This window comes from Oncorhynchus mykiss, chromosome 9 (assembly GCF_057628025.1).
Source record: "Oncorhynchus mykiss isolate SJ-2025 chromosome 9, ASM5762802v1, whole genome shotgun sequence".
Lineage (NCBI taxonomy): Eukaryota > Metazoa > Chordata > Actinopteri > Salmoniformes > Salmonidae > Oncorhynchus > Oncorhynchus mykiss.
The window spans coordinates 62,281,763-62,300,731 of NC_143030.1; the positions used below are offsets into that span (position 1 = coordinate 62,281,763).

At 42.3% G+C, this 18,969-nt stretch overlaps 1 protein-coding gene across 2 annotated transcripts; it reads right to left on the minus strand.

Moving 5' to 3' along the window:
- Positions 1-756: 756 nt before the first annotated feature.
- On the minus strand, positions 757-18,850 carry LOC110532451 (N-fatty-acyl-amino acid synthase/hydrolase PM20D1.2). 2 transcript variants are annotated; one of them, XR_002474833.3, is made up of 14 exons: positions 18,442-18,850; positions 18,232-18,318; positions 14,492-14,727; positions 14,199-14,285; positions 10,007-10,140; positions 6,984-7,103; positions 6,213-6,288; positions 6,027-6,088; positions 5,788-5,866; positions 4,968-5,039; positions 4,310-4,475; positions 4,075-4,174; positions 1,759-1,973; positions 1,494-1,635 (listed from the first exon to the last, which is right to left on the minus strand). XR_002474833.3 is itself a non-coding variant. In XM_021616368.3 (13 exons), the coding sequence occupies exons 1-13, from the start codon at positions 18,659-18,661 to the stop codon at positions 1,844-1,846; spliced, it is 1,569 nt and encodes a 522-aa protein (XP_021472043.2). In that variant the 5' UTR covers positions 18,662-18,850; the 3' UTR covers positions 757-1,843. The 2 variants fall into 2 exon arrangements, 1 of the variants encoding a protein (XP_021472043.2); XM_021616368.3 differs by having other exon boundaries at positions 757-1,973.
- Between the last annotated feature and the right edge of the window lie 119 nt (positions 18,851-18,969).

Below are 18,969 nucleotides of genomic sequence, written 5' to 3' on the forward strand. Positions count from 1 at the left end.
CACTCAAACGCACCCATTGTATCATTCCATGCTTGACAGTAACACATTGTGTACGACAAATTTGCCACCCCTTCCTCCCACGACCGTGCCTACATTAGTTTAGATTCTAATGTCAATATGTACACCAATTACAACAATACCAATTGTGATATCATTCAATAGTCCCAAAAATAAAGTACTTGTACAATGTTTGTATGTAATATTTGTTGATGCTGCTGATTGTGATTTGCCTTTCAGTTGAAATGTTTGAAACCTTTGTTGATACACATTAACTCCAACTGTAAAGTAGGCTACTACTTAGTAGTAAGTATATAGTCTACAATAGGTGAATAAGAAAACAATATTGTGAGGCTACTTGTTAATGTGGCATGGATTTAGACCTGTCTGAACACGGTTCGTTAACCAGGCTTCCTTGGGACATCCCTACCCCAGGGTTTCCCAAACTCAGTCCTCAGGACCCCAAGGATGCATGTTTTATTTTTTGCCCTAGCACTACACAACTGATTAAAATAATCAACTAATCATCAAGCTTTGACCATTTGAATAAGCCGTGCAGTGTTAGAGCAAAAACAAAAACGTGCACCCCTTGGTGCCCCGAGGACAGAGTTTTAGAAACGCTGCAACCCCTACCCTAACCATTTTGAATGTCAACTTCAGTTGGGTAGAGATGTCCCAAAGATCCCGGATAGCAAGGACTGTCTGAACACTTAATCATGTCTGACTACATTGTTTGGACACAACAACTGGAAACATTGATGGTCGTCACCACAGTGCATCTTGTTTATTATCCATTATGTTCACTACACCCCCACATCAATGATATCTTTAGCGTCATTGGCACAGTACCTCCGACACTAGGCAGCAGTATTTCAAGAAAAATAGATACTTTCACAGTTATCATCTGAAACAGAGGATTAAGTATTGCACCTCAATTAACCTGTGTGTTTAATATTCACAATTAAAAAATGCTCTCAAATACCTCAGAAATCAGCAAGTAAAATAGCATGCAAAGTTCCTTTTAAAAGCTTGCGATTTCATCTTCATACCATTAATGTGCATTAAATAATTGTTTTACATAATATCTTTAATTTAATATTAATTTACAGATGCCATTCCACAGGGAGGAAATTTGGCCAGCAAATATCAGATCATCTCTCTCACATGCATGCTGCATACACTTCACCAATCACCTACTTCAAGCTTCATGTTGCCAATGACCAGTAACAAAATAAAAGTAACATATCAAATTGATGTTGTACCAATCAAAACGGCTTTTCTACGGCCATACCAACATCTAACTCCATATCTCTAATGCAATACTGTCACCGGGTGGGAGGGTTCTTTTCTTAAAAAAATGTAACCCAGATCAAATTCTCTGTTGTATTATTTCTGTTCCTCGTTAGACTTTGCCCCCTTGATGTCTTCGTAACATTGAATTGCTGTACTCATTGATAATACAATCCGATTGTCTTCATTCAAACTATAGCATTGATCCTAGTGTGCACATGGTTTGTTGCTTATCACCACGAGACAACTGTGCTTCTTCCAAAATATTGGAGGGACCAAACCTGACAGGGTAAACAGAACATAAAAGTGTAATCTGGATTATGAATGTAAGAGGCTGCATTTACACAGGCAGCCCAATTCTGAGATTCTAATTGGTCTTTTGACTAATCACATCAAAACTTTTCAGATCTGATTGTCAAAAGACCAATTAGTTAAACAAATATTAGAATTGGGCTGCCTGTGTACACACAGCCGGAGTGGCATACACTTGCAGCAATGGATAAGTGAACCACCAAAGCACAACCACCGCCCACAGTACCCATAATGCCCTACAACTTTAGAGCTCATGACCAGCACTGTGAGGAGAAGGGAGGTCCTTGATGTCACAGTTCTGGATTAGATTGAAGTAAAAGACCACCAGTTCCTCGTAGTTCTTCTTAGAAATCCTCTCGTTAATACCATGGAACCTGAAAATGCAGAGGGAAAAGATAGAAAGATAGTGGCCAAACTAAATTAAGTTGAGGTGTTCTCGTTTGTCGAATGCAGTACAGAGCATTGTTTAACCCCCCTTGTCGGCACACTGTGTGTATAGGGCTGACTTACATTTTATGGTTCAACCGTGGCACATGGCTAGATCATAAGACTGGAGTATTAGTCTCGTGATCAACAAAAGAACAGGGCCTTGTGTTCAAACAATCTTATGACTAGATCGTTATGACTACATTCAAAACCTTGCTTCTGGACAAACTAAACACCTTCTTCCCCCGCTTTGAGGACAACACAGTGCCACCGACGCAGCCCGCTACCAAGGACTGTGTGCTCTCCTTCTCCGTGGCAGACGTGAATAAGACATTTATGCGTGTTAACCCTCGCAAGGATGCAGAGCAAGACGGCATCCCTAGCAGCATCCTCAGAGGATGCACAGACCAGCTGGCTGGAGTGTTTAAAAACATATTCAATCTCTCCCTATCCGTCTGCTGTCCCCACTTGCTTCAAGATGTCCACCATTGTTCCTGTACCCAAGAAAGTAAAAAGGTAATTGAACTAAATGACTATTGTTCCATAGAAATCACTTCTGTTATCATGAAGTGCTTTGAGAGGTTAGTTAAGGATCATATCACCTCTACCTTACCTGACACCCTAGACTCACTTCAATTTGCTTAACGCCCCAATAGATCCACAGGCGATGAAATCGCCATCGCACTGCCCTATCTCATCTGGACAAGAGTAATACCTATGTAAGAATGCAGTTCATTGACTATAGCTCAGCATTCAACACCATACTACCCTCCACGCTCATCATTAAGCTCGAGGCCCTGGGTCTGAACCCCGCCCGGTGCAACTGGACTTCCTGACGGGCTGCCCCCCAGGTGGTGAAGGTAGGAAACAACACCTCTACTATGCTGATCCTCAACACAAGGGCCCCAACAAGGGTGCTTACTCAGCCCCCTCCTGTAGTCTCTGTTCACCCATGACTGCATAGCCACTCACGCCTCCATCTCAATCATCAAGTTTGCAGACGAAACAACAGTAGTAGGCCTGATTACCAACAATGCCGAGACAGCCTACAGGGAGGTGAGGGCCCTGGGAGAGTGGTGCCAGGAAAATAACCTCTCACTCAACGTCAACAAAACAAAAGAAGCTGATTGCGGGCTTTAGGGAACAGCAGAGGGAGCACGCCCCTATCCACAGACGGGACCGTAGTGGGGAAGTTCCTCGGCGTACACGTCACTGACCAACTGAAATGATCCACCCACACAGACAGTGTGGTGAATAAGGCGCAATAGCGCCTCTTCAACCTCAGGAAGCTGAAGAAATTTGGCTTGGCCCCCAAAACTTTTACAGATGCACAATTGAGAGCATCCCGTCAGGCTATATCACTGCCGGGTACGGCAACTGCACCACCCACAACTGCAGGGCTCTCCAGAGGGTGGTGCGGTCTGCCCAACACATCACAGAGGGCAAACTACCTGCCCTCCAGGACACCTACAGCACCCGATGTCACAGGAAAGCCAAAAAGATCATCAAGGACATCAACCACCCGAGCCACGGCCTGTTCATCCCGCTCTCATCCAGAAGGCGAGGTCAGTATAGGTGCATCAAAGCTGGGACTGAGAAAAAAAAGACTAAAACAGACTTAAATAGCCATCATTGGCCGGCTTCGACCCAGTTACGCAAACCCTGCACCTTAAAGGCTGCTGCCCTAGAAACATAGACTTGGAATCACTGGCCACTTTAATAATGTTTAAATACTGCTTTACTCATTTCATATGTGTACACTATTCTATTCTACTGTATTTTAGTCATTGCTCGATCTAATATTTATATATTTCTTAATTCCATTATTTTAGATATATGTGTATTGTTGTGGATCGTTGTTAGATACTACTGCACTATTGGAGCTAAATACATTTTGATTTGAACACAAGCATTTCGCTACACCCGCTAAATATGTGTATGTGACCAATAAAATGTGATTTGATTAGAGCTGGAGAGAGCTCTTCTACACAGAATATTTCCTTGTGGGTGTTATGGCTCACAGTTCTTCTGTTACAGTGTGTGTCCTACCTCTGGGCGTCCCCTGGTCTGAACCAGGTAGGAGCAAAGCGATAGATGTCCTTGGCCAGGTCAGTGTAGTGACGGCTGTCTGTGTTTCCGATGCAGATACCTGCACATTGGAATATGTAGTAGTAGGTCTCGACATAAAAATGCTAAAACATTTCATTAGCAGAAAACATTTTCAACATCATGGTGGGCAAACCAAACTAATACCATTCCCTCTCCACGTACCCCAATTTCTTACCAGGGGCAACAGTAACTTGTGGGAACTGGTCCAGCACAGTCTTCTTGATGATCTGGAACCCAAAGGATGTTTCATCGTAGGAGCTGACAGGCAAAGGGTCAAAGCCATCCACTAGCTCCATCTTAACCCTCTCATCTCCCACTGTGGACTGGATCAACTCCAAAACCTGAAGGGAGGACAAATACACTATCATTGTGAAAACTGTGAACAGTTTTCTTCAACTGTACTTCAAAGTTGCCAGCATGACTAAATTAAATACATTTTCAATGTTTTACTTTTGTGAGAGGACCATATGATTCTAGCTAAAATAATAGATAAGTAACATGAGTTTTTAATATAGCATGTGGTTGAACCATATAGATAGCAGTAGATTTGCAATGTCGCAGCACCATTCATTAGACCAGGGATTACCAAACAGATTCAGCCGCGGGACAATTTTCCTTGAGCAGATGGTCAGGAACATAATTACAAATAATTTGTAGACTGCAAATTGCCCGCAAACATATATAATATTTGACTAAAACAATAATTTAAAATATTTATTACTCAGAAAACTTGGGGTGCCAAATAAAAATCACCCATTGGCCAATTTGGTCCGTGGGTCACCAGTTGGGGAACCTGGCTTTAGACAGAGCTTGCAGTAAATACTAATCCCCACCTCTTGTAGTGACTGTGCGGAATGTATCCGCAGATTCACATAGGCCTCAGCTTGGGAAGGAAGAATGTTAACCTGTGAAGAAAGAAAACAAATGTATGTAATTAAAAAGGACTCCCCAGAGGAAGTTGCCGCCACTATTTCAATGTAATTTCCTGTCCTAGAGATGTAATACACATTTAGGTTCCACAACTAAAGTATGACAAAGGCTACTTATACATATTCACGAATTGGGTGTGGGAATTTCCACTTGGACTTGATAAACATCAACCAACAGGGTACCGACAGCAGTACAGTTAGCATGCTAACCTTATCTAGCTAGTTAATGTTATCCGTTGTTGCCACTTATTTTTTTACTACACAGTATTCAAAAGATTAGCTAGCTGGCTCTATGGCTGGTTCTGGAACTGGATTTGTCATAAGCACTGATTTACGGAAAACTTTGCCGCAGATGGAAACCACTGGACGCGAATCCACCATAGAAATAGAAAATAATAAGATGAAGCTCCGGTAATACGGATAACTATTGAAAGATAGCTGGTATGCATTTTTCTACATTTGGAATGGAAACGATGCAACCTCTGGTAGGCTGCTGACAGGCTTTGGCTGTGGTACAGAAAAGCAAAGTCAGCCAGTGTTCAGGCTTCTCACAGGGGAAGTGAAGAACTATAAGTTCCTTTGCAGGTGCCTTTTCATTATCTGGATAGACACTTGTGGTTTCTGGCCATTGTCTTTCAGCTCGGAAAAGTGATTTCTACTAGTGCGGGCATTTAACAGACAACTTTATGCACAATATATAATTTATCATGACTAGATATTGTACCTTAACTCCTGAGTTGAACATAGTGATTGCAGTTGTGGTTCTCACAAAAGCATTTGTATCAGGTCTTCTTTCCATTACTCTGTAGCACAAATAAAAGCTGTTAATTAGGTTTCAGAATTAAATCAACACCATAAATTCCCACAACATGAGGTATGTTTATTTTATAAGAGTATAAATCTGCATGTAATTCAAATAATCAAAGATGGAACAAGCCAGTGAAATTCAGAGTGGAAAATTACCTTCCAAGGAGTGGGGAGAACAGCCACATATTCGACATGACAAATTTGAGTGGGAGCCTAAACTGTGAGAAAGAAAGTGATAAAAAAAATATTTTTTTACTGACAAATAGATGTAATTTGATGGAACTTTCCCTTTAACACTCTATAGCACTTATAGGATGTCTGAGGCTAGAAACACAGCATTACCTTGTGAGCCAGGTGTTCAAAGGTCCCACGTTCAGGGCCTTCACCAAACAACCTAGGCATTGGGTTATCCTCCAATCTGACGAAACAGATCACGTGTGCTTAGACTTAGAGAATGTGGGCTTAGGGTCACAAAGATTCCTCCCTTTACTGAGTTTCCTAATATTATTAACTGAAAAGGTCCTAAGAGGGAACTTGGACCTTGCAAAATGTCTCATGCTCTATATACTGAGTACATCAAACATTAGGAACACCTTCCTAATATTAAGTTGCGCGCACACCCCCACCCCCCACCCTCAGAAGAGCCTCAATTCGTAGAGGCATTGTCTCTACAATGTGTTGAAAGCGTTCCACAGGGATGCTGGACCATGTTGACTCCAATGCTTCCCGCAGTTGTGTGAAGTTGGCTGGTGGACCATTCTTGATACATACAGGAAATTGTTGAGCGTGAAAAACCCAACAGTTCTTGACACAAACCGATGCACATGGCACCTACTACCATAACTCGTTCAAAGGGACTTAAATATTTATTTAACATGATATCAATAAGGGATAAAAGCTTTAACCTGGATTTGCCTGGTCAGTCTATGTCATGGAAAGAGCAGTTCTTAAATGTTTTGTATACTCAGTGTATGTTCATGGCTGACCATGCAAGGAACATGGAATTCCCTTTGATTGCACAGTACCTGTAGTTGTTAAGCAATGGCTACACACAGTAGATCCATCTAGCCAATTCCCAGCCATACCTGTGACGATTCATTAATCCCCTCTTACCTTTTGACTGCTCCTGCCAGGATGCCTATGCTGCTCTCACTGGGAGGCATAGAGGAGTGACCCGGGGCCTTGGAAACGCTCAGCTTCACCGTAGCCAGCCCCTTCTCACTGATCCCAATCCTGACATACACACACAGGCAAATCAAATAAAAATCTAATATTATTTGTCACAGTGAAATGCTTACTTACAGTTGAAGTCGGAAGTTCACATACACTTAGGTTGGAGTTTTTCAACCACTCCATAAAACTACAGTTTTGACAAGTCAGTTAGGATATCTACTTTGTGCATGACACAAGTAATTTTCCAACAATTGTTTACAGACAGATTATTTCACTGTATCACAATTCCAGTGGCAGCATCATGTTGTGGGGGTGCTTTGCTGCAGGAGGGACTGGTGCACTTCACAAAATAGATGGCATCATGAGAGAAGGGAAATTATGTGGATATATTGACGCAACATCTCAAGACATCAAGTCAGGAAGTTAAAGCTTGGTCGCAAGTGGGTCTTCCAAATGGACAATAACCCCAGGCATACTTCCAAAGTTGTGGCAAAATGGCTTAAGGACAACAAAGTTGGGGGGGGGGGGGGAAATCAATGCAAACAGTCTGGGTTAATCGTTCAGCAGTCCTATGGCTTGGGGGTAGAAGCTGTTGAGGAGCCTTTTGGACCCAGACTTGGCACTCCAATACCACTTGCCGTGCAATAGCAGAGAGAACAGTCCTGGGGCGGCAGGGTAGCCTAGTGGTTAGAGTGTTGGACTAGTAACCGAAAGGTTGCAAGTTCAAATCCCTGAGCTGACAAGGTACAAATCTGTCGTTCTGCCCCTGAACAGGCAGTTAACCCACTTAACCTAGGCCGTCATTGAAAATAAGAATTTGTTCTTAACTGACTTGCCTAGTTAAATAAAGGTAAAATAAAATAAAGTGTCCCGCTCCTTGAAAGCGGCAGCTTTATGGACGTTGTAGTCGATGCAATTAAGCCTGTGACTGAAGTGGTATACTCCTCAATGCCATTGGGTGAATCTCAGAACATATGCTAGCATATGCTAGCAAAACAGTCCTGTAGCGTAGCATTCACATTATCTGACCACTTCCTAATTGAGTGAGTCATTGGTACGCCCTGCTTGAATTCTTGCTTGTAAGCAGGAATCAGGATGATGTATAATTCGCTGTGTGTGGAGTAAAAGTGGCCTAGAATTATTTTCCCCTGCTGGTAGAAATTAGGTGAAACAGATTTAAGTTTGCCTGCATTAAAGTCCCATGGCCACAAGGAGAGCCGTTTCTGGATGAGCATTTTGTTTGCTTATGGCCTTATACAGCTCGTTGAGTGCAGTCTTAGTGCAAGCATCGGTTTGTGGTAAATAGACGGCTATGAAAAATATAGATAAACTCTCTTGGTAGATAGTGTGGTCTACAGCTTATCATGAGGTACTCTACCTCAGGTGAGCAATACCTTGAGACTTCTTTAATATTAGACATCGCGCATGAGCTGTTTTTGACAAATAGACAAACACCACCACCCCTCGTCTTACCAGAGATAGCCGTTCTGCCCTGCCGATGCACAGCAAATCCAGCCAACTGTATATTATCTGTGTCGTCGTTCAGCCATGACTCGGTGAAACATAAGATATTACCGTTTTAATGTCCCATCGGAAGGATAGTCTCAAACGGAGCTCATCCAGTTTATTCTCCAGTGATTGCACTTGGCAGGCATATATACTTTTAATATACTGTGATAGCAAACATAAACCATATTTAAGTTGTGTTTTATATCAAATTGTACAACAGCTGATGAAACTAACACTGTAAAAGTGTGAAACTTTGATCAGTAACCAGGTTTCCATCCAACCACTTCATGCAGATGAACTACGTGACGCATGGGAAAATCATGACCTGGTTGATGGAAACAGCTGGTACAATTTTATAAATGTGGACAGACAATTTATTCATTCGACATAGTGGAATCTTTGTGTGTGCGGAAAATTAATTACACGAGAAATGATGCAAATATTGATAAGCATCATATCGAAGTAAACTTGAGTCACAAGACGATATGTTGTGTGTTCCTTCCACTACGACTCGGGAAAGCATGCAGTTTATTAGGCTACAGATGAAAGAAGTTATGATGAACTTCACAGGGTGGTGAAAGTGCACAGGGATGATCTTGATGCTCCTTTCCAATAAATATTGAGGATCTTATTCTAGTGACATGATGATCAATGCTTGGCTTCCATTTGACAATTAAACATTATCTTGCTCTCATCCATAATAATCTCATCATGTAGGTAGCCTACCTGCAATCTATCTACAAACCGTTGGCTAGAGTGTTCACATTTGCTATATAAACAAAACAATTTTGGTGACAAAACTATCAGTAGTTGAAAATGCGATAAAGACCCATTTAACTTGTTTTTTTTATTTTTATTAGGGAATTCAACCGCAAAAGTTATGTTCTCACACAGCCTTTTATCCACAATAAGTCCGGTTAATGGAAACATTTCTGGTGGGAAAATGTGCATATTGTCGTACTCACATTTTTAAATAGTCGCATGAAAATCTGTCGCCAATTGGATAGAAACCAAGCTAATGTTAGTTTCTGGTTGAAAATATATTTTACGCAGGACCTTGTAATCAGCCGTTTTTGCATGGGTGGAGTTTTGGCTTGCCTGTTGACATAACCAGGCAGTATAGGTTAATAGACCAATAAAGAGAGTTCCAAACTTCTCTGCCAATAACAGATAGTTTTTTCAGGTTACATATCCCTCCCATTAGGCCCTTCCAATTACACCCCTCACTCAGACCACTCCTAGACAGTACTAACTAAATTCTTGCTTAAGAAATTATTTTTTGCTAAAAATCTATTTGGATTTGACAATTTTAATGGAAAACTATTATAATGGTACTTCATTGTTACCCAGAAATGAGTTCATACCGAGATAACAAAAAAATTGCTACATTGGGCCTGTGGTTATAATCACTTAGAAAGACACTAAATATGAGAAAAGAGTGAATGAATGCTTACAGAGCAGCAGGCCCCTGCAGACCACTGATGACTCCATCCAGTACAGCCAGACCCTCATCCAGTACAAACGCCAGCTGTACCCCTTTCTTCTTCAGCACCCTCACTATGTTCATTGCCCCCTGGAAGCCACTCACCTACAGTAGACCGACAAAATCCTGTTAATGATTTCTGTTCCTTTTCAGTTAGTGAAATACAGTTTAAGTCAGAAGTTCACATACACCTTAGCCAAATACATTTAAACTCAGTTTTTCACAATTCCTGACATTTAATCCAAGTAAATATTCCCTGTCTTAGGTCAGTTAGGATCACCACTTTATTTTAAGAGAGTGAAATGTCAGAATAATAGTAGAGAGAATGATTTATTTCAGCTGTTATTTCTTTCATCACATTCCCCATGGATCAGAAGTTTACATACACTCAGTATTTGGTAGCACTTCATTTAAAATGGTTTAACTTGGGTCAAACATTTCAGGTAGCCTTCCACAAGCTTCCCACAATAAGTTGGGTGAATTTTGGCCCATTCCTCCTAACGGAGCTGTCAGGTTTGTAGGCCTCCTTGCTTGCACAAGCTTTTTCAGTTCTGCTTTGTGATGGCTACTCCAATACCTTGACTTTGTTCTCCTTAAGCCATTTTGACACAACTTTGGAAGTACGCTTGGGGTCATTGTCCATTTGGAAGACCCATTTGCAACCAAGCTTTACCTTCCTGACTGATGTCTTGAGATGTTGCCTCAATATATCTACATCATTTTCCTCCCTCATGATGCCATCTATTTTGTGAAGTGCACCAGTCCCTCCTGCAGCAAAGCACCCCCACAACATGATGCTGCCACCCCGTGCTTCATGTTTGGGATGGTGTTCTTCGGCTTGCAAGCCTCCCCCTTTTCATCCAAGCATAATGATGTTCATTATGGCCAAACAGTTCTATTTTTGTTTCATCTGACATTTCTCCAAAGAGTACGATCTTTTTCCCCATGTGCAGTTGCAAACCATAGTCTGGCTTTTTTATGGCGGTTTTGGAGCAGTGGCTTCTTCCTTGCTGAGCGGCCTTTCAGGTTGTCGATATAGTTCTTGTTTTACTGTGGATACAGATACTTTTGTAACCGTTTCCTCCTGCATCTTCACAAGGTCCTTCGCTGTTGTTCTGGGATTGATTATCACTTTTCGCACCAAAGTACGTTCATCTCAAGTAGACAGAACGCGTCTTCTTCCTGAGTGGTATGACGGCTGCGTGGTCCCATGGTGTTTATACTTACGTACTATTGTTTGTACAGATGAACGTGGTACCTTCAGGCATTTGGAAATTACTCCCAAGGATGAACCTGACTTTTTTTCTGAGGTCTTGGCTGATTTCTTTTGATTTTCCTATGATGTCAAGCAAAGAGGCACTGAGTTTGAAGGTAGGCCTTGAAATTCATCCACAGGTACACCTCCAATTGACTCAAATTATGTCAATTAGCCTATTATCATTTTCTAGAATTTTCCAAGCTGTTTAAAGGCACAGTCAACTTAGTGTATGTAAACTTCTGACCCACTGGAATTGTGATACAGTGAGTTATAAGTGAAATAGCACTGAGACGGCACTTGTGAAGGTGGTAAATGACATTTTAATGGCATCGGACCGAGGCTCTGCATCTGTCCTCGTGCTCCTAGACCTTAGTGCTGCTTTTGATACCATCGATCACCACATTCTTTTGGAGAGATTGGAAACCCAAATTGGTCTACACGGACAAGTTCTGGCCTGGTTTAGATCTTATCTGTCGGAAAGATATCAGTTTGTCTCTGTGAATGGTCTGTCCTCTGACAAATCAACTGTAAATTTCGGTGTTCCTCAAGGTTCCGTTTTAGGACCACTTTTGTTTTCACTATATATTTTACCTCTTGGGGATGTTATTCGAAAACATAATGTTAACTTTCACTGCTATGCAGATGACACACAGCTGTACATTTCAATTAAACATGGTGAAGCCCCAAAATTGCCCTTGCTAGAAGAATGTGTTTCAGACATAAGGAAGTGGATGGCTGCAAACTTTCTACTTTTAAACTCGGACAAAACAGAGATGCTTGTTCTAGGTCCCAAGAAACAAAGAGATCTTCTGTTGAATCTGACAATTACTCTTAATGGTTGTACAGTCGTCTCAAATAAAACTGTGAAGGACCTCGGCGTTACTCTGGACCCTGATCTCTCTTTTGAAGAACATATCAAGACCATTTCAAGGACAGCTTTTTTCCATCTACGAAACATTGCAAAAATCAGGAACTTTCTGTCCAAAAATGATGCAGAAAAATTAATCCATGCTTTTGTCACTTCCAGGTTAGACTACTGCAATGCTCTACTTTCCGGCTACCCGGATAAAGCACTAAATAAACTTCAGTTAGTGCTAAATACGGCTGCTAGAATCCTGACTAGAACCAAAAAATTTGATCATATTACTCCAGTGCTAGCCTCTCTACACTGGCTTCCTGTCAAAGCAAGGGCTGATTTCAAGGTTTTACTGCTAACCTACAAAGCATTACATGGGCTTGCTCCTATCTATCTCTCTGATTTGGTCCTGCCGTACATACCTACACGTACGCTACGGTCACAAGACGCAGGCCTCCTAATTGTCCCTAGAATTTTTAAGCAAACAGCTGGAGGCAGGGCTTTCTCCTATAGAGCTCCATTTTTATGGAACGGTCTGCCTACCCATGTCAGAGACGCAAACTCGGTCTCAACCTTTAAGTCTCTACTGAAGACTCATCTCTTCAGTGGGTCATATGATTGAGTGTAGTCTGGCCCAGGAGTGGGAGGGTGAACGGAAAGGCTCTGGAGCAACGAACCACCCTTGCTGTCTCTGCCTGGCCGGTTCCCCTCTTTCCACTGGGATTCTCTGCCTCTAACCCTATTACAGGGGCTGAGTCACTGGCTTTACTGGGGCTCTCTCATGCCGTCCCTGGAGGAGGTGCGTCACCTGAGTGGGTTGAGTCACTGATGTGGTCATCCTGTCTGGGTTGGCGCCCCCCCCCCCCCCTTAAGTTGTGCCGTGGCGGAGGTCTTTGTGGGCTATACTCAGCCTTGTCTCAGGATGGTAAGTTGGTGGTTGAAGATATCCCTCTAGTGGTGTGGGGGCTGTGCTTTGGCAAAGTGGGTGGGGTTATATCCTTCCTGTTTGGCCCTGTCCGGGGGTGTCCTCGGAGTGGGCCACAGTGTCTCCTGACCCCTCCTGTCTCAGCCTCCAGTATTTATGCTGCAGTAGTTTATGTGTCGGGGGGCTAGGGTCAGTTTGTTATATCTGGAGTACTTCTCCTGTCCTATTCGGTGTCCTGTGTGAATCTAAGTGTGCGTTCTCTAATTCTCTCCTTCTCTCTTTCTCTCTCTCGGAGGACCTGAGCCCTAGGACCATGCCCCAGGACTACCTGACATGATGACTCCTTGCTGTCCCCAGTCCACCTGGCTGTGCTGCTGCTCCAGTTTCAACTGTTCTGCCTTATTATTATTCGACCATGCTGATCATTTATGAACATTTGAACATCTTGGCCATGTTCTGTTATAATCTCCACCCGGCACAGCCAGAAGAGGACTGGCCATCCCACATATGCTCTCTCTAATTCTCTCTTTCTTTCTCTCTCTCGGAGGACCTGAGCCCTAGGACCATGCCCCAGGAATACCTGACATGATGACTCCTTGCTGTCCCCAGTCCACCTGACTGTGCTGCTGCTCCAGTTTCAACTATTCTGCCTTATTATTATTCGACCATGCTGGTCATTTATGAACATTTGAACATCTTGACCATGTTTTGTTATAATCTCCACCCGGCACAGCCAGAAGAGGACTGGCCACCCCACATAGCCTGGTTCCTCTCTAGGTTTCTTCCTAGGTTTTGGCCTTTCTAGGGAGTTTTTCCTAGCCACCGTGCTTCTTCACCTGCATTGCTTGCTGTTTGGGGTTTTAGGCTGGGTTTCTGTACAGCACTTTGAGATATCAGCTGATGTACGAAGGGCTATATAAAATAAATTTGATTGATTGATTGAAATAATCTGTCGGCAAACAATTGTTGGAAAAATTACTTGTGTCATGCACAAAGTAGATGTCCTAACCGACTTTCCAAAATTATAGTTTGTTAACAAGACATTTGTGGAGTGGTTGAAAAACGAGTTTTAATGACTCCAACCTAAATGTATGTAAACTTCCGACTTTACAAACTTCACAAACCTCCTCATCATGACCCAAACCAATGAAGAATCCCCTTCGCGGTGAATAACCTCTTATCAACAGGTACTCCAGCGCCTGGAGAATTCCCTACAGTGAAAGATTTGTCTGGTTAAATTCTCACAATGTGAAATCGTATTATTGGGTGAGAAAATCAGAAACCACATTGTTGATTACGCAATGCTCTTAGCTCAAAGATAATACATATCATAGATTTATCTCTACAATCTGGTCCTTGTTCTTGGAACACCCAGGTTCCATAAACATCTACCCACTGTCAACCCTCACGATCTCACCATGACAGACTGCTTGTTATCGATGGTCCCTCTCCCGTAGATGAATCCATCTATCTCCTTTGCAGAGAATGGTGGGGCCTCCCATCCGTCTCTCTCCTCAGCAGGCACCACATCTATGTGGGCCAGCAGCATGTAGGGGACGAGGGCCAGGTCAGAGCCCGGCACCCAGAACAGGTGGCTGTAGTTGGCCACAACCTCATGCTGGACCAGGTGGGAAGAAAACACTGTCGGGAAAGCTGGCAGACAAAAAAAAAAAAATCTGTTAAGTGTTAGGAAATGCAGGATATGACCCGTACGAAAAAAACTGCCCTCAGAGTGTTGCATTATTCTGCAAATACTGCATCCAAAATACCACAGTCGACTGCAGTTACTGCACTTTTACTGCAGTTCCAAAACTGAAATCTTTTTTTGGAAGGGCATTTCTACTAAGATTTTAAAATAGTGGATTTGAAGTAAACGCAGACGCATTACTGCTTGAGTATCAGAAAGCAGTGTCGAAATGCTAATTGGTAACTTTATATGCTCAAAGCCCAAAGGCCGGCAGATGGCGATATTGAGTCGTTTCATCTTATGGTCATAAGGGAATGCATGCAGCAGGCTATACACTAGTATGCCGCGTGGACGTTTTTTGGTGTGTGTACATTCTCCATTCAGGCTGCAAAGACATCAATTTCCTCAACTCAATTTAATCGTGAGAAGGCAGAATTTATTTGGGAAAGTATGCATACTTTCTTGATGAAACAGCATTTTCCACCCCCATGGTAGTGGCTAATGCTACTTCCTGATGTTTAGCCAGGGTCATGTCTAGATGGGACACAGCTTGTCAAAATTGAGGTCAAAAGTTATTATTTTTACATTTCAGCTAACCGTACTATTTTCCTAACCGTAAACTGAATTATCCTAACCTGGGGGGTTATGAAGGAACCAATGGGATGCTCAAGGTGGGGCATTCCTGCAGGGAACTCTTAAAATATTATCGTGCAGTTGCATACATGGATTTATCGGGCTTCACTAAGGGGCTGTAAAATTAAAGTTGTAACAAAGTTGACATTTAGCATAGCATAGCATCCATTTTTTTGTCACGAGCCCCAACACCCTACCATAATACTTCACCTAACAGTATATGGCCTGTGCGCATTTTTAGCACTTCACTGAGCTGGCAAGCCTCCAGCTACACAGCACTCACGTAGAAGCAGTAATAGTTAGTTCAGAGTATTTCTGAGTCAACTTTTTAGACGACATGCGTCCCATTATGCCTGATGTAAACCAAACACTGCATTCCAAAGTAAGAACCTCATACCAACAGTCAAGCGTGGTGGTGGTGGTGTGATGGTTTGGGGATGCTTTGCTGCCTCGGGACATAAAGGCTAGGCAACAATGATTTGAAAGTCGCAAAATAAATCAAATGCTGTTTCTTGCCTTAAGCTGGGCATAATTCACAAGTGATAATATCATTCACAAGTAAAAGGCTAATATTGTCACCCATCAAACTATTCTTGATTTAATCTTATTGTTGCATATACTAAATAATATATGTGAAATTTGTTTTGATTTAGGTGCATGATAATGGTCAATTCTCTCTCTAAACAAGGGCAGCAGAAGAAATACATGTCAGCTATGCACTTAAATAGAAAATGGAGGACTCTTTTCCCGTGGTTCATTATCATGCCAGCCAGGTAGGCTATACTCCTGTTGTAAGGAAAAGCAATAAGCTTAATATTAGGAAAATGAATAAATATATATAGTAGGCCTAGCCTATAGAACACTGGATGGGAACCGCTTCTTTTAATAGAGGCCATCACTCTGTTCTCTCACGCAACAGCATAGCCTATAGAATTGTTGCGCACTTCTCATGAAGTGTTTGATTAGATGTTCGAATATATTTGCATTGATGTCAGAGTGATTAGAGGGACAATAAGAGTGCTGAGTACCAGGCCGTTAACAAGTCTGGTAGGCTACTAATGACTATCAGCAGCATCAGAGCTTTTTAATGTAATCTTTATTTAACTAGGCAAGTCAGTTAAGAAATACATTCTTATTTACAATGACGGCCTACCCCGGCCAAACCGGACGACACTGGGCCAATTGTGCACCGCCCTATGGGACTCCCAATCACGACCAGTTGTGATATAGCCTGGAATCGAACTAGGGTCTGTAATGACGCTTCTTGCACTGAGATGCAGTGCCTTAGACCGCTGCGCCACTCGGGAGCCTAATTACCATGACTAAGCGGTCACGTGGAATTAGACTGCCTTCATGGCTCGTCACCGCCAGTGTGACGGTAATATGGTCACTGTAACAGCCCTAGTCCACATACACATATCTGTCATGCTGCTGCTCCAGTTTCAACTGTTCTGCCTGCGGCTATGGAACCCTGACCGGTTCACCAGACAGGTTACCTTGTCCCAGACCCGCTGTTTTGGACCCCCTCCCTCTACCACACATGCTGTCTCAACCTCTTAATGCTCAGCTATGAAAAGCCAACTGACATTTACACCTGAGGTGTTGACTTATTGCACCCTCTACAACTGTGATTATTATTTGACCCTGCTGATCATCTATGAATGTTTGAACATCTTGAAGAACAATCTGGCCTTAATGGCCATGTACTCTCAATCTCCACCCAGCACAGCCAGAAGAGGACTGGCCACCCCTCAGAGCCTGGTTCCTCTCTAGGTTTCTTCCTAAGTTCCTGCCTTTCTAAGGAGTTTCTCCAAGCCACCATGTTTCTACATCTGCATTGCTTTCTATTTTAGGCTGGGTTTCTCTATAAGCACTTTGTGACATCTGCTGATGTAACAATGGCTTCATAAATACATTTGATTGTTTTATAATGTTAGCTAAATGTAGTAATAAATAAAGGCTACGTTTCTTTAAATGGACAATTCTGTGAACTGTCTTGTGCAAGTTTTAAATTGACACAATACCCATTAGTAAAGGTATCAGCTAGAGATGACATGCAGGAACGTGCAGAGATTTGTAGTTTTGACATGTCTAAATTGATTACAATTAGCATTTTTGAACCTGAGAGTAAATAGAGCCAAATATATTGATATAAGAGAGAGAGATGTACATGGTTATCAAAACCTCAAGCCAAGGTAAGCATACACAGCCCTTATTTTAAGTGTTTCTAAAATCCCTTATGGGAAAATGGGGTAAAAATGATTGGAACCATTTCCCTGTTTGACTACTAGGTTATGACACCTCCACTGTGGGATTCTACTCAGGGATGTGGTGAGGCTACACCTCAAATTACAAACTAGTCATGAAAAACATGCAGTTACTTGCTGTATTAAACTGATTATAGAGCTAAATGTGCGCAATTGTTTTGCATGGAATAAACATAGATTTGTAGTTCTGACTGTGTTCTTCAAGGGGTGATGACATTCCAAATAGTTAACATGTATTTAATATTTCCTTGAAAACGACACGCAGTTGTCAATGCTTTCTGCGGAGCTGAAGGACTACATGCACCCAGCAGGCAAATCGAATGCTCTATTTTATTGTGACGTTTCATTGAAAACGACCAGCGCCATGCATACCTTTTGGACGGTAAAATGAAACGAATCCTTATCGCCATTTGCCGGTCTTGTGCTCAGTGGGCTAATGGGCCTTGTGTTCAGTGGGCTAGTGTACTCAGTGAAAACATGTTTCCTACAGTAACCGGTTATAATATAACCGCCCATGCAGCATGTACCTGCTCCTAAACCAAGTATAACAGTAGGTATCCGGTAGTTTACCTTTCCTCAAGAGGCCGTCGAACTCGCGCAATGCGGTGGTGTTGAGCTGCGTCTCCGTGGTTGACACGGTGGGAATCCGGATTGCGTCTGCGTACAAAAAAGCAGGCGGCGTTGAGCAAATTTGGTGTGCACATTATAGCGATTAATCATTCACACAGCATAGGTTGACAAACCTGCTCAGCTTGATGATCGAATTAGTCCGGATCTCACCTCTGAAATTCGATAGAAGCTCCTCTCTCTGGTGCTGGTTTATGTCAGACGCAATATTGTTCGTCTTCTCCCAGTGTGCAAGTTGAAGTCCTGCATTCACGTCAAACGTTAGTGTCCTTACAGTGGCTGCAACGAAAAAGGCTAATATAACTAATAACAAGCTAAACGACACAATTTTCACAAACTTGAGAATGTTCAATTTTGCACTGCGTTCGGTCATTTTTTTAATTCGACAGTGCACAGCGTGTTGTTGTGAAGAGTGCAAGCTGCTCGTGACGTGTTCTGCTAATTTGATCTATGAATGATCGTTTGAGCGCCACCTTTTGGGCTGGAAATAGGTCACCAGATAATAATTTACCTTATTCACCTTCATGCACTTCGATTCAAATTGCCATATAGCACTTGTTTTAGATGTCAAATGCTCTTTATTCAAATTAACTCAGACAACTACACAATAAGCAACTCTTGAAAAATCAACAAAAAACAACTTGCATGTTTCATATTACACTGAAGTCCCTGACATGTTGT